Source organism: Struthio camelus, chromosome 1, assembly GCF_040807025.1.
Source record: "Struthio camelus isolate bStrCam1 chromosome 1, bStrCam1.hap1, whole genome shotgun sequence".
NCBI lineage: Eukaryota > Metazoa > Chordata > Aves > Struthioniformes > Struthionidae > Struthio > Struthio camelus.
This window is the reverse complement of record NC_090942.1, coordinates 915,345-936,494: the sequence shown is the minus strand read 5'-3', so window position 1 is coordinate 936,494 and position 21,150 is coordinate 915,345. Positions and strand designations below refer to the sequence as shown.

General features: G+C 38.4%; 1 protein-coding gene across 2 annotated transcripts in view; it reads left to right on the top strand.

The window, feature by feature from the left end:
- Positions 1 to 21,150, top strand: part of PPP6R2 (protein phosphatase 6 regulatory subunit 2) — a 107,201-nt gene that overhangs the window by 74,827 nt on the left and 11,224 nt on the right. For both annotated transcript variants that reach the window (XM_068941634.1, XM_068941557.1), the window contains exons 14-22: positions 749 to 834; positions 1,189 to 1,269; positions 2,853 to 2,950; positions 5,602 to 5,659; positions 7,156 to 7,283; positions 9,533 to 9,708; positions 11,193 to 11,355; positions 11,745 to 11,833; positions 13,002 to 13,209. In XM_068941634.1, coding sequence (XP_068797735.1) covers positions 749 to 834; positions 1,189 to 1,269; positions 2,853 to 2,950; positions 5,602 to 5,659; positions 7,156 to 7,283; positions 9,533 to 9,708; positions 11,193 to 11,355; positions 11,745 to 11,833; positions 13,002 to 13,209 — 1,087 coding nt within the window. The remainder of the gene's footprint in view (positions 1 to 748; positions 835 to 1,188; positions 1,270 to 2,852; positions 2,951 to 5,601; positions 5,660 to 7,155; positions 7,284 to 9,532; positions 9,709 to 11,192; positions 11,356 to 11,744; positions 11,834 to 13,001; positions 13,210 to 21,150) is intronic.

Sequence of the window (21,150 nt, the reverse complement as noted above, 5' to 3'; positions counted from 1 at the left end):
AGGATTTTCTGTCGGCAGCTATTAATGGAAGACAGGGCCATAAATGTGACTCATTTTTCTTCTTGGTTTCTAATGAATAGATCAAATAGTACTGTAGTAACTTGGTATGTTGTCATATCTGCATGAAAACTGAGAAGGAATAAATATTTTTGTAAAGACTGAAAGTTTCACAAGCCATGGCTATTTCTCTCCATTATCACCATGGAAGAATAAGAGAAGAAAAATAGAGCTTAAGTCACCTGTATGCTGATTTTCAGAAAATTTTTTCAGAAAGTTCAGAAAGCAGTTTTGTATCTTTAGCCCACTGTAATTGCACAAGTGAGTCAACATGGTTAAGAACAGTATCTTACTGGGTGGCCTAATGAAAGATTTGCCTTTCTCTACAGAATTTGCCATTTTTAGAAAGTCATAGGTAAAATGTAATTCACTTTGCAGAGCACAGATATAATTCATGCTTTGCTTAGCTCATGTGCGGGTATATGTTCCTGCCCAAAGACTTCCAAGTAACCAACGCAGTCAGCTGAGATATTCAGGCAAGCTCTGTGTGTTTTGTTAATTTTCTGTTGAATGTATCCTAGAAGGAGTTCAGCCCTGTTTATTAATGATCAGATAGTCCCAAAACCAATGCCCTTGATGAAGATACTGTTCCTAACACAGGAGAGACAATGGGGCTAAATGCTTGTGTAGACTGGCATTGATCCTATCTCCTTGAACTGTATTATTCTTGATGGTGGCTTTTCTGTTACAGAGCTACCTGAAGACTGCAGAGGGAGATGGGAGAGCTTTGTAGAAGAGACACTGACAGAAACCAACAGGAGGAATACAGTGGATTTGGTGAGAATAGTGATATTTTGTGTTTTTCAGATTTTTCTGATCAGGCCTATTATTTTCTGAATTTTCTTTAGTAGAAAATAGCGATATTTTCTTCTTTTTCTTCGTCTTTTTCTTCTTTTGCTGTATTTTATGCAATAGGCTTACAAGGGCAGAGTGTTAGTAAAGAACACATTCCATAGTAGTTCTTGAAGCAGCAGCAGTTCTGATACATGTTGATATAACTCTAATCCATGTTACTGTTACCACTGGGACAGTTTCTGCCTTCTGCGGAGTTTGGTCTTTGATTGTGTGTGTGAAATGAAAGTATTTGAGCTTTCTTAGCTTTCCCTTATGCTTACCTTTTTGTACTTCCAGGTGAGCACTCATCATCTGCATTCTTCCAGTGAGGATGAAGACATTGAGAGTGCTTTTCCCAATGAACTTTCTCTCCAGCAGGTGAGCTAACGATATGTTCTTTACTGTTGCTGGGAAGCTTGCTTCTCTGATTTCACCCTTAATCCTTCCTAGTACACAACAGCTTCCTAAATTGTACTCTTAGTTGGTGTGCTCAGCTGATTTGCGTTTTTCCAGTATACCTACTTACATAGCAGACTCCAGTCCAGTCTCAGAAAAAATTTTGCTCAAACCGCATCCAACTGCCAGATACATGATGTCTCCCACGTTCCTGTGAGAGACTCCACATTTCTTTCTCCTGTCCTGATTTTCTGCATGGTGGTGGCTTGGGCAGTACAGACGTTGTAGACCAGCTGCAGTGCGTTGCTGTATTTCCCCGCCAATGAGATAGTATGCATCACCTGCCTGCAGCCGAATTGGAGCTGGTAGAGGGGCTCTGCATCCTCTTGAGCTATGCAGTCTTCTGTTAAAAAGCTAAAGAGCCATACTAAAGTGTTGTCAGTAAAGATATGTTCATTTACCAGGGGGGAGGCCTATCTGGAAGCCTCAACTTAAGAAGAAACAGAGCTAATCAAAGGTTCAGTTGACTGTAGCTAAGGTCTCAGGATTTTTCTTTCCCTCAGCTGACATGTAGAAGGCTCAAAGCTCATAAAAATAAGGGGAAAATGTATTGGCTCTGTGAGGAGTATCTGTTTTGCCCTTTATTGTGACAAGTGTCAACAGAAATATTGACAGGAGGCCACAGAACTTTTCGGACAGGGACACAGGTGCGTAACCTCACCTGCAGTCGAGTCTTGACTTTCTCTACTTAGAGGCAGAAACAATCCTCTTCATAAACAGAGAATGGGACATGGATGGGTAGGCAAGAATGTGACCAAAATAATGCCTGTGCAAGAATACTGGGGTGCCAGCTGAAAAATAGTCAGAAGACCCAAGCTGCTGTGGGAGATCAAACATTGTGATGTGTGTGAATGCTGTCTCAAAGACACGGAGTAATTCTTCCATTCTGCATGGTGAGCGTCCAGTTGTAGACACTGAACTTCATAAGTGATTTGTATAAACAAAAGGTAAGCTAGAGGATAGCAATGAGAACGATTAGAGGGGTAGAACATGACATATGAAGAAAAGTTAAAGTAATCAGGGCCACTTGGTTGAGAGGAAAGAAAATTTTTTGAGACATATGCCTCCAAAGCATACCTACAGGGAAGAGGGATATAGAGGAAGTGAAAAATGCCTTCTTGATGTCCATGGTGGGCTTAAATTACAGTAAGGCAAATTTCATGTTACATCAGGGGAAAATGAGCAAATGAAAAAAACAAAATGAATAATGAGTAGAATAGAATGAATGAATAATGAATAGAATAATGAAGCAGAGGAATGATTTCCTAGGAAAATTGCACGACTGTCACTTGAAGAATTTAAGAGCGGATCAGAGAAGCCTCTCTCCAGGACTTGTAGAAGTCTGATTTGCCCTACCTTGAAAAAGATACTTGGACTAGATGATTTCTCAAAGTTTCTCAGTTTTCTGTGATTTTACTGCCTTCTCAGAATACCTATTTTCAGCTAGCTTAACGGGATATCTTTGGACACCTTTATGATAGCTCTTTTTATGTTCCATTATTCAGGCCTTCTCAGAGTACCAGATCCAGCAGATGACAGCTAACTTTGTGGATCAGTTTGGCTTTAATGATGAGGAGTTTGCAGACCAGGATGATAATATCAAGTAAGTTTACAGAGCTTTAAGAGGCTTATATTTGGCATTTAAGGCTATTTGCAACTAATCTTTCTTCTTCTGGTTCAGGGGGTAAATTAAAACTCACGGTATCTTCTTTGACTTGAAAAAAACAGAGGACTGATCAATGTCTTGGAAAGCAGCTGACCTTTCTTCACAGGGATTCTTTTTACAGAATTCCGTACCTGATCTCCCACGGCAGTTGTTGAACCAAGGAAGAGCGCGTCTTCATTTTGAAGAGAAACGTTTTAAATAAAAAATGCAAATCTATATTCTAAAATACTTTTAATTGCACAGAATGCAAATCATTAGAGCTAACTCTAGGCAGTTATATTGCTACTCTCCAGTGGGATTAAGTCCTTACTTAAATTAGGAGTAGCAAGATAGAGAATGGTGTTCTGATGGAGTCCACAGAAAAATTCAACCCCTTTCTCTCTTATGAATAAGGAAACGTAGATAACCCAAATAGTAGTTAAAAGAAGGAAGATACAGGTGGACTCGATGTTATGCAGCTTACTGAATTCAGCGTGCAAAAGTGGCATTACTTTTATAGAAGAACTGCTGTAATCTAATTAAAACCACAGTTCATCTTCTCACCTCAAAAATTGTGGCTAAGGAAATGTTTAGGACTCTGTAAATATCCTGCTTGTCCATAATAGTTCAGAAGTTGTAACTGTTCAGTATTACCTCTACTGACAGAAAAGTACTCCAGGATCCGTTGTTTCTGATTGCCATTTTACCTTGTTCTCTTTTCTCAAGGCAGTGTTTATCACAGTCAAAAGAAGTATTTGTCAACCAAGGGGACAGAGAGGGCTAGTGTGATGATACCTGCTGTACATTACATCCTGAGGGCTGACGCTCACAAGCCAGCAAATTTTGGAGTCCGCTGTGCAAATGCTACAGGATCCTCATGTCCTGGAATTCTGATTAAAATGGGAAGTTTTTAGCCCAGAAAGTTACATGCCAAATGGCTCTGACTCTTTGGTTGCTCCACATTTGATTTATTGAAGATCCTTTTGCTGGTTCTGCTCGGACCATAATTTTAGCAACTACTGGACTCTGTGAAGTATGTTAAATGAAATGACAATTTGGAAGTGGTTTGGCTGTTTCAGAGTTGCTTTCAAGCATGAACCAAGTAGCCTTGTCCTGAAAGCCTTCCATGTTTGATAGCTCTGAGAGTCTTAAGATCCTTGGAGTTGTAGGAACTCCAGTAAAACGTTTACTAAATTTGTTATTTGTGTTTGTTAAATCACATGTTCCAAATAATTGGAAGTTGTGTTTTAACGTGGAGGAAGATTTTGGAGTCCAGCTTTCCTGTTTTCTTTCCTGAACTTTGCAATTGTAAGGAACTTACATAAGGCCACTAAATTTCAGACTAGCATGAGAGTTTAACTGGATATGGATTAGTTAGTTCTACACATTTAAAAAAATAAAATAGAATTTTAGCTTCTTATGAGACAGCACCAGATATTGCACTCGTGTGTGCCTGTAGGTGGATGGGAAGAGTTACCTTACTTAAGAAGCTGGCTGAAGGTACCTAAAATGCATATTAAGAATGAAGATGAAACTGAGCGAAATCTGTAACTGGAATGTGCGATCCTTCTCTGTATTAATGACTTGAAAGAGAGACTATATTGCAAAACTGTTCTGGTGTAGGACGTTCTAAGACTGGTGCTGTGTCACTGTGAAAGATAAGAAGTATTAATTGTGCTTCATTGCCCTGATGATTTGAATAATAATATTTTTGGCTAGCTAAACAGTCTTCTTAAAAGGAAAATAATACTTTCCAAAGTTCGGAGTGTCTAGATACTGTGAAAAAATATTGCATTGACCCAAACTGTGCTAGTAAGTTGGAGTTTTTTGACCTGCAGCACCCCCTGCTGTTCTTAGACCAGAAAATCTTAAGTCCAAACGAGGAATTGTATTATTTAATGATTTTTGCAACTATCGTGGGTCAGTAATGTATCAGGGGATGTTGAGCCACTATGCACACTAAGATTTCCTAGGGATGTTGTGTTTATATAAACACAACAACACAATTTTTGTTGTATAAAAAAAACGGGCAGTTGCTGTTCATTCTGGAAACATGCTTGCTCTCTCTGGGTCTTGTCTCATTCTGAGGAACTTAATGGCATTCTTAGCTGAACAGAGGACTGGAATTTCAGATGGAGCGCCTTCTATTTGCTGTTTTTAATTAATTATGAATTTTCCATTTTTATGTAAGCTTTCATTCAGCTGGAGAGACTCACTGAAAAATTTGGAGATAGCCTATATATTGCATGAGTACCGTAAGAGTTGCAAAATAACAACCAATCATTGGCTGTGATTGCCTTGAAGGCTCAAAATACCTTATCAACAAAATAATGCTAAAGATCTTGCACTAAGGTATTGAATGTAGGAATGAAAATCTCACATATTTTTCAAATATTCACAAATATGAAATAATCAGTCTTTCATCCTAATGAGTGGAAACCATTGCACTTAAGAGAGCACCAAATATTCAGGGAACAAATACAGAAGGTGTTGAGTGGTCATATAAAGTGTCTGTGCGGTCAGCTGTACTCTGGTCTTGCACTGAGGCTGCAAAAGTGCTATTTGCTACTCCATGCCATCACTGAAGTTTCTTTCCCTTCTTTTTGCAGTGCTCCTTTTGACAGGATTGCAGAGATAAACTTCAATATAGATGCAGACGATGACAGTGTAAGTGGGTATTTTGGGATATTTATTTAATAGGATGGATTCTAGCAGGTTAGTTCATACTTGTAATCAGCTGTAGTCATTTTGAAATAAAGTGATTTGGTATATTATTTCAGCAAATGAAGAGAGGCCCTAGTGCCTGAGTCTGGTTAAGGAATTCAAGGCGTTAAATGTACATATCCCTACATTTTAATTGCTTTGGCCACAGTCTTCAGAAGTAGTACTCTTTACATTGGAGGATTCTTATTCTGTCTCTCTGCAGTGTGAATCAATTGCTATTATTTTCATTTCATTTACTCTTGTCATGCACAGACGAGGAAAAAAAATACAAATAGCAAAGTATTGGGTTTCCTATGGGTTTGTATGTTGTCATGTGGTATCTTGTCCTTTCTGTTTTACTGACCTAAGTCACTATTCTTATTGAAGAAGATGGATAGTGGCTTAAATGAGGTGATTCCAGACTCATTTCTGGACTGGAGGTTGTTGCAGTCACTATTGAGACTTAGATTTCCTTAGTCTTAAAATATTTTCCTTTTCATTTAAACAGTACTATGAAAAGCTTTTCTTCTCCCTTCTGGCTGTTCTAGATAATGCTCTATAGATACAGAAAATTTATTTCCTTTTTGAAATGGCCAGCTAAGTCTACAGCCACAAATAGCTGTTTATTTGCTTATACTAACTTGTTTTTTTCCTAACCAGACAGTTTTTGTGTCTGTTGGAATTCTAAGACAGCTGTTGATTTGGCCTGTGCCTCATCTTGAAATCAGCACTTACTAGGTCTTCTAATCCAGAGATTCCAGAACACACAAATAGGCAGATTATTTGTATGTATACAGGGATATCTCACTTTACCAATGTCTGAAAAACTCATTTCCAGAAAGGAAGGTACCATGTTTTGAAGGGAATGTGTGTGCGTGAGTTAAGTATTATATTTGCTTAGAAACTCCCTGTAATTCTGTCAGGAAGAATGCAGTTATCGAAAGAACTTTTGCACTGTGAACTGTTAGCCCAGGTGGGACCGGTCGCATGCATGGCATCACTGTATTGTCAAAGTTCCCAGCTGGTAAATTTGTGAATGGGTGATGTTCCACCTGAAATATTTTTAAGGTAATTGTTTCTAGCCCTCATACTACCAGTGATTTTATATCCCAATCAACCTGAGTGATGCAGAAGGACATATGTAACATAGCAAGCATGAAGCAGCATTCAGGAATACCTGCTGTTTTGGAGGCAACGTAGGCTGCAATAGTGGTATGTTTCTTGATCTGTGATGGGTTTGCTGCTTCCGAGCATACTGAGCCTTTTATTTTTCTATGCTGTTTTTACTCTTCCACATCTGAACGCTGTTTGTTACTTAACTTGGAAAGTAGAATGAAATAAATGCAAACACCTTCATGGTATTAGTTGTGTACAAATGCTGTTTTATGAACTTGCTCATCAACAAAGTACTTCTCTCCAAAGAACAAATAGAACTTGATTTCTTTTTTATACTCTTTTAGCCCAATGCTTCCCTCTTTGAAGCCTGCTGCAATGAAAGGATCCAACAATTTGATGATAATGAGGAGGAAGAAGATATCTGGGAAGAGAAGGAGATAACCTATGCAACCCAAGTTAAATCAAGAACAAGGTGAGGTGAAAACAGAAAGTCATTTTTCCTTCCGAATGCTGTGAAACTAAATTTCAGTTAATTGTTTGTTTAATTATTTGTTAATTGTGTTCTGTGAAGCCTGTTTCTTGCATAAAATAGTTTTACATGTCACACTTCTGCAAAAAAGGTGGTTGTCTTGAATGTGAGACAAGGATGCAGTTTGAGGGAATGCGATAGTGATGGAAGCACCAGATTGTTGAGTCTATTATCAAAGATTTAAAAAAAAAAAGTTTAGTTTGAAAAATTTGGAACTTATTCCTTTCTTCATGTTTGGAGAGGAGGAGATTGAGAAGACTGTAAGACTGAGGGCAGTAAATAGAAGAATCTTTTCTAAGAAGTCCAACCAAGAAAAAATGTGTTCTGCGTGACAATTAATGTATCTCCCATGGTGCATCTCTGGCATTGCAAATCATTTAGAATTTTTCAACCCTTTGATACAGTCAGTCAGTTATTTTAAAAAGTTATTTCTGTATTTGCCTAATTATTTGCCTAATATTATTAAACTGATTTTTTTTTTGCTAATACAGAGATTTTATATCACAGTAGTATTCACCTTGTTTGCCCCCTTGTTTTGTCTGCTCTTACCAGTCTCCAGGCGTGCGCATATGTCCCTGGAACTTATTTCTCATTACTCTCTGTAGATATCTTTTGACAAGCAGAGCTCTTAGGGGCTTAATACGTGCTGCTGTTTCTCTGAGTTTTGTAAGTTTTGGGGAAATAAGCCCTCTAAAAGGGATTCAGCATCGGCTGATCAGTTCACAACTTCTGCTTGCTCTGAATTTCTCTTAAGAAGATATGGATTAGATGTTTGTGTCCCTTGCAAGCGCAAGGAAGAAGCCGTGTCTGTCAATGAAAATAAATTGTGTAGAGTATAGCGCAAGCAACTGTAAGCGACCGTGATAAATGTAAATAAAACAAAAGGCAACTTACAGACTTTGGGTTTTTTGATTTTTAATAAGGATTTAAAAGTGATTGCCCATAGCCATTAATCTTTAACATTTAGATATTAAAATTTCTTACAGATTATTTGTTTTCCTGCTTATTTATTGACTGATAGGTACTACTCTTTCATCTCTCATGTCCATCCTTTGAATGTAGAAAACATAAGACCAGTTATGGGTTTTAGTCAGGTTCCATTTGATATATGTAAAGGGGAAAATTTTTGTTTACTGTATTTGCTTTAATTAAGTAAATTTCCTCCCATTTAACTTATTTCCTATCAAAAATCTATAAAATGGTACCGTATTAATTGAATCGGGCCTTAGGCATATCCCTTTTGGTATATAAGGTTGAAATAAATTGAGTCAGAAACAAGTATCTTGTTACAAGGATGAAAAATTGTGTTGATGGTTAAATCATAATTTTCTGTGATTCGACACTGAATTTAACTAAACTTGATGATTAAATACAAGTTAATTTTTTTCAGTCATCAGTTATTCTGAATTTTCTATGAAAATTATAATACAGGAAACTGCCTTTACAGCATGTTATACCTTCAGTGTGTTTATGTGCGTTGAATTAGTTGTTCTATCTACTTTCTGCCCTACTTTACACAAGGTTCTCTCAGATTATTTAATAAGTATACTGTATTCATGTTTTTCCTTAGTAACAAGTGGAATATATATGGTCATACCTAATTGCATCTACCTATAAACATTTGATTATTTGTGGGTGTTATATTCTCTTTCACTGTCATTTTTACTGTTTTTGTTCCGTATATTTCAGTATGGTAGTGGTATTGAGCTTTTTGTTAAAATTAAACTGTATGATCTGCAAAGAAAAATTGCTTTTTTAGATTCTTACAAAGTACTATAAACATGTAACACTATTACAAATACTAATTAGTTTATAAAAAATGGCTAAGAATTGTTGGTATAGTAACTAAATAGTGACTGATGGGGAATTTCTGAAAATGGAATCCTTTAGAATTGTGCAGGGGAATATGAAGAAGAATTAGTGGGATGAAATTTGATGAACATCATTGGACTGTGGCTGCTAGGAAGAACTTTCTAACAGAAAGTTAGTTGGCTGTGCAGTAGCCTCAGCGGAAAATATGGAGGGCTGTCACTTTGATCCGTCTAAACTGTGACCAAAGCACTGAAAGATATGCTATAAGAAACGATCCTGAATTTTTCCTTTCTTTTCCCCTTTTGGGGCAGGGGGGAAGCAGGTGAGGGATGAACTAGCTGCTGTAAGAGCTCTCTCTAATTCTCAGTTCTGCGATTCAGGTTTGGAGCATCTCAGACCTCAGAGAGTTCATCAAAAAGTGATCTTGAGAATGGAGATCATGATGGTAGCGTGGACTCGGAAGAAGAGGAGGAAACAGAACAGCAATTGCCTCCTTCCTCAGCAAACACCAACAGAAACAATACTTCTGAGCAGAAAGAGACCGACTCCTCTGAAGGTAAAGAGTTTAACGCAGCATCATCCCATTTGAAACGAGGTCTGTAGTCACCTCTGCAGAATAACAATCTGCAAATTGCCTGGCTTCTGCGGCTATTCTGTAATGCCGCCTGTGCAGATGAGAAGCGTGAATTTCAGTCTTCAGTTTCTGTCTCTGAAATATTAGTGAGATTGAGCCCTGCCCAAGTTCTTCAGCACAGGAATGTGTTGCTTCAGTTATGCTAAGACAACCGCACAGGTACAAGTAATAGTATTAGCTCTCTTAGTATAAAAACTAAAAAACAAAATATCAGTGAAGGATAACAACATTAACTTCTTACATGCCTTGTCAAGTATCTCCACACCGTGTATATCTTCATTGTTCTGCCTTATTGCCTGTCTAGTTTTAGTTTGCATGCTGTAAACCCATTCTTGTACTGCCTGGAGGAAGACCAGAGAGACAAGCTTTTCCCAAAGCAGTGATGCAAGTAATGCTATGTAAGTTCATGAGACATGCAGCACTGTCAGCAGAACAAATTCAGTCAACTGAAACAAAGGGATGACAAGGTTTTCCCCAAAGCTCTTTCTTTTCTGTGTGTGGTGTAATGCCCGCTTTTGATGCAAGCATTTTTAGTTAAAAATGTCTTTTTTTTATAGCTGGTGTTTCTGTGTGGTAACTATGAACATAAAGCATATTTATTTTTGTAATCAGCCCTCTACAGCCATTTAGTAGTGTCAGTATTTTCAGTCCTTACTAGGAAGAACCAGAGTATACAATCCAAACGACAACCTGTGGATACTGTACGTCAGTGTAATTACCCTTTAGAGACTTTGCTTCAAATTGTGGTTCAGTTTTTGAGTGAGTCTCGATTTGGTGGATCTCACCTACTCTGAGTTTTGTTGCATGCAAATCAGTTTACACAACAGACCTGTGCATTGCAAGTAATTTCTCTTCCTTGAGAAAAGGTCATGAAAAATACTGTTTAAAAATTTATGATCTGTGGGAATAGAAGTATGTTTTAATAAATAAAAAATAGGCTGGACCTTGAAAACCAAATTCTATTCTTAATTTTGCTCCAGATCACTGCTATGATCTTAAACATTTTAGTCCATGTATCAATTCCCTACCTGTAATTGCCAAGATTAAACAATTAGTGCCTGAAACAGTTGAAAACTGCACCTCTTAACTTTGGGCAAAAAAGAAAACAAAATTACTTAAACAGAAGTTCAGTTGAAAACCACTGGCTCAGCGAATAAGAAGATTCATAAGGACATTTTTCTTAATTGATGCTTGTCTTTTTTGGATAACAATATTTGTCAGAAGAGGGATTTCCAAGTTGATTGTCTGTAATCTGAGAGACAGGCAACTTCCTATAGATAACAAAGAGGTCCAGTCTTTCTTTTTTTGTCTTTTTTTCATCTCTGGGAACACTTTGAAAATTTTTGGGGGAAGCTGTAGGTTCTAAAAACTCATAGGAATTCCAGTCTGCTTTTTTGTGTCTTCAGGGTCTGGATGGACAGCTGTATTTGAGCCAGTGAACTCAAAGCCCCCAGCACCCTGTGTGGCCATGGATGTTGGATCAAGTGTGTGGGATTCAGCAGCCCCAGAGAACACCACGCCTGAGGAGAAAGGATGGGCAAAATTTACAGACTTCCAACCTTTTTGTTGGTAAAGGAGGCATAAATTCAATCAATTTCTTTATGACTTTTACTTGAAAGAACATTTGAAATATAGTTTGATGGAATTTGATGGAGATTGTAATCTTATCTTCTTCCCCTTCCCTTCCCCTTGCTGCCCCTGTTATTTTTTAATATTATCTGAATAGTCTGTATGAGGGCTTCATACTTCCCTTGGCCTTCCAATGCTTCTGTTAACTGACATTAGTATTCATGTCTTATGATACAGGAATATGTCATATATTGCCACTGCTGCTAGACTCTGACTCTAGAATAAGTAAATAAATAAATTCAAAAAAGTTAAAGATATGTGTGTAAAGAAATAGTGACAACCAAGGTATCTGCACTTCCTTCTCAAGCCTTTTTTCCCCCCTACTTTAGCTCTGAATCAGGTCCACGATGCAGTTCTCCTGTGGACACAGAAAGCAGTGATTCAGATGGAAACCTGAAGCAGAGTCAGGACAAGAACTGTAAGACAACAGATACGTTATTTAAGCTGTTTGAAGTATTGCATAGCGTACCACGTCTCCCGGGGAGAGCTTCCCTCCGGTGCTGACTGCCTTACCTTACTTAAAGGGTCTCTGTACACAGTTCAGTCCATTCAAATAATACTCAGAAATCTTGAAGGTTTGTTGGGATAGTCTTGTTCCACAACAAAAGTACTAAATTTAAGTTTGTAAGTGTTGATGTCGCAGAGACAATTCATTTGTAAATTATTTGAAAGTGCTATTTTTAGCCATATGCTTGATTATGAAATCTCTTACCAAAAATTAAAAAGATATGAGAAGTTATCCTACTGGTAATTGTGCCCAGCCGGCTGGTCAACTTCAGTCTGATATATTTCCCTCTTCTTTCCTATGCAAGGAAAAAAAAACTAACAAAGGACCTTGATGGAACTAAACTAAACTTTTGCCTGTAGTTACAGTTGGAAGGTGGATAATACCGAAATGGATAGCGCGCTACATTTCTCTGTTACATTCATTTTCTGGTATACTCTCCCAACTAAGTTCAAGATTCAGTTCAGTAAAGCTCAAAGAGCATGTGATGACTACTTTATTTGATGCACATTTTTAAAATCTACCCTTCAGTTAGGCACCATGTGTTAAATCTAGTTGCCTGAGCAGATATCAAATTTGGGAAGAAAAGGCTGCAACTCTTCTTTTCTGCTTTCCCGAAAGGAAAGCTCTTGACAGGCATGCATGTGGAATGAAAAACAACAAACAGTTTAAAAAGAATAGCTGCTTAAAGTTTACCATCGCAAGTTCTCAGAGAAGTTGTAGTGAACAGAGATCTCACGGACTACCTTAATCTTCCCTTCAGAGTAATCGCCTTTTGAGAGCTTTGCAGCAAGTGAAGAGAATAGTCTGCTCTGCTGTTTGCCTTGAACACAAGCGTGAGGTGGCAGGACTTTCCTCACGGAGAACACTGATTTGTTTTTTTTTTGTTGTTGTTGTTTGCTTATTTAAAATAAAATGCATGCTGTCTTAGTTGTGGGATCTGCATAAAAACCATCATCTCAAAATTTGCTGTAATTGTAAAAATCCCATTTTATACCACTGTACGTACTTGAGGTTGTACCTGAGGAGTTGTTCCCATGTTGTTGTTCATTTTGCAATGTGAATTCTTCACTTTTTTCAGTCAGTGCTGCTTCGCCCTGTGTTTGGAATGTCTGCGTTACCAGGAAAGCCCCACTGGTGGCTTCGGACAGTAGCTCGTCTGGAGGCTCAGACAGTGATGAAGAGGAGGATAAAGCTGATACTGTCACGGAAACCATCAGTACAGGCTCAGGCCAGGAAACCATCAAGCTGACTATGGATGCAAAAAATGAGAAGGCTGTTTTCACCAGGTGCGAAAGGAATCACCTTGGGGTGGGGTAGAGCTCTCTCCTGGTTTTTAGAGCGTGGTGTCACTAGGGATTTAATGTGTTTTCTGTTTTTTCCACTGTGGTTCAAAATGTCCTGTGCAAAGATGTCTTACAGCTTTCTTGTCACGGGGGTTACATTATAATAAAATATTTAGAATAGGTGTATTATAAGAAATGTGTGTGGCTCATTTCAGCCACTGACCTTTGTCACAGAAACCTCACACATCTGGCTGTCTAGCTGCAACTCCGGCTGGACTCATGGCAGGGACTCATGCAGGGTTAGATCCCATAGAAAATTCGTGCAAAGCCTCAAATGATGGGTGATACAAGGTCTGACATGGAATCAGAGTGCAGTCCTGCAGGAGGAGGGTTTAAATGACTCAAACTATCATTTTTCCCTCATTCTCAAAGTAGACTGTTATAAACAATAAACTATAAAAAGTGCAAAATGCCAGAATAAGATGGTAAATTCTGAGGTTTGTTAACTTTTGGCTATCAAGCAGTTTGGTTAGAATTGCATCTACTCCAATCTCTCATACTCTTATCCTTTGAGAGCTGCAGTTGCTTTTGAAAACAGTAAGCTTCTAGTTCATTTTTTGGCATGTCCGGAAATTGTACACAAAATTAGGGTGTTTGGATTTTTCCTCATATTCCTTACAAGTATTTGGGCTATGATTTTACTAGTTGGGAGTCCCTGTATTTTATACATTAGCTCAGGAACAGATATTTTTGTTTTATAATGCTGTGGTTATGTGGCTTTTTTTGGATAGTCAGCATGAGCTGCTTGACCTGCCTAAGTACTCCAGCAAATAGCTACTAGGAGTTAGAAAGCGGTGGCTCAAAAAACAAGTAGGATTACATAACTAAGTAAAATAGAAAAGGAGGAAGTAAACTGAAGGTAGGTTTGGTTAGGCAAGTCTGAATTGAGCTTTTAATAACTTTTTTGTTTTTGATGTCTACCCCAAATATCCTTTGGGTCCAAAATCCAGCGTTCAGCAGTTGTACTCTTTGAAATAACCTGTAAAATGTTGCTTCATATTTTTACTGGAGGGATCACCATTTGAGGATAAGATTGCAAAGTTAATTCTTTTGTCTATTTTTGCAGCAATCTTTACTGTTTTCTTTTTCTTCCTTTCTTTGCTTTCTTTCTACTTCTGCCTCTCTTGCTGCCTTTCTCTCTTGCTGTGGGTATTGCTCAGAATATTTAGACCTGCAGTCAGAGGGTATGTATAATGGTGACGACTTTTTCAGGGTTCCAAACATCCACCTGACAAGTAGCTTCTCCCCTTAGTGACTTAATTCTGGGTTGGAAACAGAGCTGTTGGACTGGGAAAGCTCACGTTTTCACAATCAATTAAAACAGATCCTAGAAATAATATTTAAAAAAATGACACTGAAGATTGTGTATAGTCCTTTGTGAAAAGAACTTGTACGGGCAACATATGTGTTCATGAACCATTAAAAAACAAACACGGTGTTTAGTAGAGTCGTGCGTCATGTGTCCTTGAGCTTCTGCCGTTCCACCTGTTTCTGAGCTCTTTCTGCAAGTAGGAATTTGTTTTGTTTTGAGAGGAAAATTCATGTTCTGTTCAAAATGACTATAGAAAAGCCTTGCGGTCTGCAGTTTGCCAATGCACCCAGTATTAGAATTGCTGTCTGTTTTTTAATTAGTGGGGTAGTGGTAAAGTAAGGCCACTTGAGACCGTCTCATAATAACACTACTCAACATTTTACTTTTATGGCGTTGGCTATAGTACAATGCTAGATTGTACTCATTATCCAAGTCAAAATACTTTTTTTTTTCCAGTTTGCTTTCTATTGTGGGTCTTTACTAGTTATTTTCTATAATTCATCCATTTAAGCAGTGTTTCCCAGTCACTGTGCAAACCAGCAAGAATATGCTGTAATTTCCATATCAGATCAGAGACAAAAAGAGACATGCACTGAAATAAGCATGTCTCATAACGGTTCCGCGTGAAGCCAAGTGAAGAGTATGTTCCAGAAAACATGTAAACTTTCCTATGTAAAAAGGACCGTTCCCTGACGACCAGAAGGTTACCGTTCTGACTGCTCTGGGCAGGAGTTTCGGGAAACGTAGCTCAGCATGTGTCCCCACTCTCCAGAGACTGGAGATTTTCAAAGTTGTAAGCTGCGTGGTATTTTCACATATTTTTAATTACAACGTTTGCTCATTTGGCTTACTGTTTTTACTAACTGATAATGTCATTTAACAAACTTCTGGAAGTTTCCTGTCTCTTTCATAAGTAATTAAGTCTGTGTTGCATTTATCTGAAACGACTTGCCGTTTGGCTGTGCTTTGTTCCCCCCAAAATGTAGTAAGGCTCGAGGTGTTGGTCAGCGATGAGTGAGGAGTGCTCAGGATACCAGTAGCGTGTGGAATAATGCAGGTTGCGTGTTAAGAGTTCTAAGCTGTGTTCAAAGCAAGCAACTCTGTAGCTATAAAGATCTTAAAAATGCCTGCAAGGCATTTGCTAAGGTAGTACGATTAATCCATGAACTAGGGAAGTGAAATGTTAGGGTTCCTTCAACAGTTTTAGCTTGGACATCTTTTGCAGTACTTATGTTTACTGATATGTGGGCAACAGCATAAACAGTAATAAGATTTGCATTTAATACAGAAAGCAGAATAATGAATACTAAGTATATGTAATGTGATAGGTACTTTTTGTGGGAAATGACTTGCCATTTCCATGTCTGTGCACCTAATTTCTAATTGTACAATATTAATCCAAGCTTTTGCATTTCTTCTTCCTTATTTTCAAAAGCTATCCGAAGTATTTCACTGCTGAGCTGTTCAACTAAAGCTTCTAAGCAGCTCCTTTAAAGATGAGCTGCACTAAGGAATAAAAGGAGTCACAGCTTTTGCTGTTTATGGGATGCTTATAACTTTTAATTTCTCTCTCATTTTATTAACTTTTCCTGAACTGCTGATGCATTTTTTCTTTTTAATCTTTTTTTTTTAATTGTTGAATATGTTTGCTGTCAACTTCACCCTATTGCCTCCTCTCCTGAGTAGCTTTGACCAGAGACTAAACATGAAGATGAATGTTTTAGTAAGCAACAGAAAAAAGAAAGTTTAGAATGGAGGCTGGAATTCCACCAGATCAACAGTGCTTGCTATCTGTTTAAAACAAATATATTTCTTTCGTGTCTATTGAATATCAATGCTTAATTTGTACCTTCTTGAGCTTTGGAAGCTAGCGTTGTAAGTGCTGCAGGGGTTTTCTTAGAGCTGAAGTCCAAATGAGACAAAACGAGTGATTTCTGTATTTTGGAAGTATTGTGTTTCTCTAAAATCACCTTAAGTCTCCTCTTTTGTTTCTGATCATACACAGTTCTCGGATGAAAATATTTAGCTTTCATTCTAAAAGCAGTGAAAACCTTAAATTCCTCCTGCTGAAATAGCTCTGAAATAACAGCTGGCAATGGTTCTTTCCATTGCCTTGGGCATGGACTCGGAGGTGAGAGCTGGCATTCTCTCCACTGCATGGGGGATCCAGAAAGGACTGTGGCAGGCATGGCTCTTGCACAGAGCAACCGAGCAATTGGTTTGCTTTTGCTGTTATTGAGCAAGGAATTTTAGCGCAACATCCACTTACATGCAGTAGAGAAAATAATCCTCCAGTTTCCCAAGCTGAATGGAGTTACGTTGTCACAGTGGATGTTTTGAGCTCTCCCATTTTGGGATACGTTTTTCTTTCCTGTGCCTGCTGACTGTTCGTCTTGCATGACATACGGAGTTGCTATTGTACAAGAACTTGAGCATGAAAAATCAGCACAAAAGATGGTTTCTTGCTGGTATCTTGTTTTGCTGACTAACTGGCAAGAGTTACTGAATGCTTTAAATAGATTATTAGGAAACAATAAGCATGCTGTGGAAAACTGGGCATGGAGCATGACTCCAGCATTTTTGTAAACATTGGCTATATATCCGTACTTCTATTGGGGAAGAAAAGTAAAAACAAAGTGACTAAACTGAGGTCCCATTTCGCTGTAAAACTCTCGTTTTTTCCAACCAGAGATGAACATGTAGTGCAATAATTGGCATAGATTGGATCTTTTATGCTGGCACATGTGTTGGTCTTTATAATGTAAGACTGCATGTCATTTTGGAAGTCAGACCTCCCACCTTGTATGACTTTGTCTAACTGTTAGCCAAGAACAAATATTGTAACAGTCTGTTAAGAAGTGTGTATTTAGCATGGCTGCCATTGCATCTCTTACTTTCTGTCTTTTGGTTGATTGTTGCAGAGTCTGGTTTTTAAGGACTTGCTTATGGGCTCAGCATGAGACTTGTGTTTAGGTATGCTTTTTATACAAGTCTTGCTTCTTTGTTTATAGTACCACTGTTTTTCCTAGCGTATGTTTACATTGTTTTGATGTCTGTGATACTTACTGTTCACCAAAGAGTCTAAGAGGATATCTAGTGTATCCCAGGAGCCACAATAGTGAGCTTCAGAGGTGGGTAGAATCTAAGGCTGTTGTATTCAGTATCAAATCCTTTTTTTCCTGAAATACTTAAAGCTCTTGGATCATTCATGGCTACCGCCTGAATTCCTTACAGATCTTTTAACAATGAGATGTAGATCAATATTGCACTTTGCATCATGAAAAGCTGCATGAGGTGCTAAAGCAGGTGGATCCCTGTCTCGTAGCACAATTCAGAGTCAGGCTGGCGTATTTGAAACACCTACCGAAATAGTTATAGTTTAATTCCTCTTGCTAGATCCAAGAGGCTCTCCATAAGCAGATCAATGGAAAGACAGGGTGAGCGAAGATGCATGTGTGTTGCAGTAGCAGTGTAGAAGTGGGTCTTGTAAAGAACTTTGCATAGTGAAGCTAGCTGGGCAAGAGAGGGGGGTTGCAAAAAAGTTGCAATATAAAGTATTTTCTCCATAAAGCTGGAGGAAATTGCTGGAAAGAACTGAAGTGTTACCAAATATTAAGCAAGCACCTAAAGTTTTCCTCTTTATAAATGGAGCAGTATATTACTTTATTTTAACCGTGTATCAGTGTTGGTATAGAATAGTTTTATGAGAAATGCAGTAATTACAAAGTATGAACTTCTTCATTTCATCCTGTTTTTCTAGGAAGAAACTGCTCTTCAAGGAAAATGATTATATTATTAGTCTGGGGAGGCTTTGTATTTGCGGGATTAGAGCAAAAAAAAACTTTAGAGCAAAAAAAAAAAAAAAAGAACAACCATTTAATAGTACCTGAGATCTGGAATTAGGATTTATGACATTTCTTATATTGCGTGTATTATAGTACATGTAGTAATAGCTGAGAATTCCATGCAATCTTTGTGGCAGATTTTTCTCTTAAGAAAAAAGTTTACATAGGTGAAACTCATTAGTTGAGAGAGCTGCAAGCTTTTAGGAGCGTGTGAAAAGCAAATGTCTGAGAAGAATTCATATGAGGGCAGATGAGGAAGTCATACCTCCTGTGCAGGATCATCCTTATCATTCGTCTAAGAGGAAAAGTATCCGAAGGCAGCTAGAAGCCAGAGTTCATCACCTCAAATCTCTCTTCTAAAGTAATCTGTGTGCATTTGGGAAAGGGCCCTTGAAGCCTTCTTGAAACCAGATATAATATTGTTATGGCTTTCCTTGACTACCTTATCTTCTGATCGTTGCTGTAACAACCTGTTCACGTTTCCCAGTGGTGAAGCACTGTATGTGTGCGCATACATTTTGCACAGACACTAGCAACTCTGAGCAGTAGTGTTTCTGTAGCCTTCCTTGTGTGATGTATTGAATACATCCTTTAACATAAAATAACAGCTTTTGAAGAAGTTGTGTAATAAATACTTCCGTTGATTAAGATCATTATTGTAATTTATCACGTAATTGTTCTAAGTGAAATTGGAGTGCTTGGCAGTACGCATAACCTGGAGGAGACATGATTGTGCCTGCCTCAGGGAGCTTACTGCCTAAAAAAGACAAATCATAGATAATGTTACAGATATGAAATATCAGATAACCAGGAAGAGTAAGCAAGATGCTTACTTATTTCCCCTTTACTCTCTTTACTATCCCCTGCCATGCTTCAGAACAATTTGTGAGTTGTACCGTTGGTAGCATTCCTTAGTTCATCCACCTTCAAGTGAGTAAGGCAGAAACTTGCCAGATGTCATGTTCGAACGATGGCTCCAGCAGGAGGTATTTCTTGCCAGTGTCCGCAGTAGCGTATAGATATTTACCCTTCACTGAGATTCCCAGCTGATTAATTGCCTGCTGTGTTCACTTTGCAAGAGACCAAGCAGTAGCCCTTTGCTGCCACAAAGTTTATTCTGTCCCTAGAACCCAAGATTATCTTGAAGTTCTCACTCATTCAGAGAGCCTTGTTGCATAAAGTTTAAAAGGACGCTACCCTCTTCAGGATGTTTTGAGTTCAGCTGTGTCATGCCTGCAGTGAGGGAAACTTGACCAACTCTGCTAACCAGATGCTCACAAAAGCTCCAGGTGAGGGGGAACACCACCAGCCCCTGTGCCGTAGCAGTCCGGAAGAAAACAGTAGTTGGAAGGAGACTTCTTTCAATTTATTTTATGCAGAGTGTGTTCTGAGCTTCTAGGGATGAAGATGACTGGACCTGATAATGCTGGTCATATCTTCTAGTCTTATTTTCTGATAAGTTTGAAGAGTTGGTACATTCAGCCTGTGTGCTGAGGGTGCTTCGATATCTCAGGATGCCTTGCAATGTTTGGAGAAAGAGAGCACTCTCTCTTATACGTGACCTCCAGAGAGTAGTGTTTACAAAGTTGGTCATTAAGTTGCACAGTTTGGCTACAATATCGTACTTAATGATCTTAGAGGAAAAGCACCCTAACTTTCATGTAGTGAAAAACCCAGTGGGCATGGCAGTAGGTGGTGTTCACGAGTTGTTTTTACTGAGCGCTTACTCACTGTGAAAAAAGACAGTTCTGGACAGACTTCGCCCTACTGGTAAAAGATTTTACAAGTGGCTCTGGATTAGAGCAGCACCTAATTCTTTCCAGGTCTGTTTGCAGGGCTTACAACAGGAAACTGAGAAGAGGCTACAGTAGATGTAGACTGGGTTGCTAATATCATTTCTTCCTTAATGTGTCTTAACCAACCTCATGAGAGAACAGTTATGTTCCTTCACAGGTTGCATACAGACTGTCCCTGTCCCTGTTCTCCACTCTGTCAGGATTTGGAGCGGCCCGTAACCAGGTTGAGTGTTTGTCTCTGGCGATGTGGAAGTGGACCATTTGATTGCTTGCACTGGCAACAGGGATATACCACACTGGAGCTTAAAGGACACGCCTAGCTGCTAAGAGAAAGCTCACCAGGAGCATATGTTAGTGCAAAATAGTTATCGGTATTAGGGTTTATTCTAGAATTATTCTCAATTATTCTTGAATTAGATATTGTTATTGACTCTCCAATCTGGATCGTAGTATTCTGTGTTCCACACAACCTGCCTGTTTTATTTTTTAACTTGTTAGTTTGGCTTGTAAGTATTCTTCTGCAGAGATTTAGGTGTCCAGCTTTGCTTTTCCATGAGCCTGTTGAAGACAGATACATTTCTGTGCCGCCTTAGTGATTGCGTTCCCTTAGGACTTCATAACATTGGAATCCTTGTATCATGGAAATCGTAGTGATTGAATTTAAGTTTATCTTTGACCCGTTTAAACCTCACGAGCTCGGGTTTCTTGTGTGGGAGGTCATTTTCTGATGATCTTTATGGCTACGTAATTAACAGAGTTAGTTTTTGATTCTCTGTCGTCTCATCCATCCCCAGGAGTTTCTCTAAAGTATATTCTTGTACTTATAGTATTTCTTTTTAAGAGCATGTTAGATCTTTATAAAGATAATTGTTTTGATGTCATTATTCATCACTTTTTTAACATAGTTTTTCAGGAGCACATAGAAAAGTAG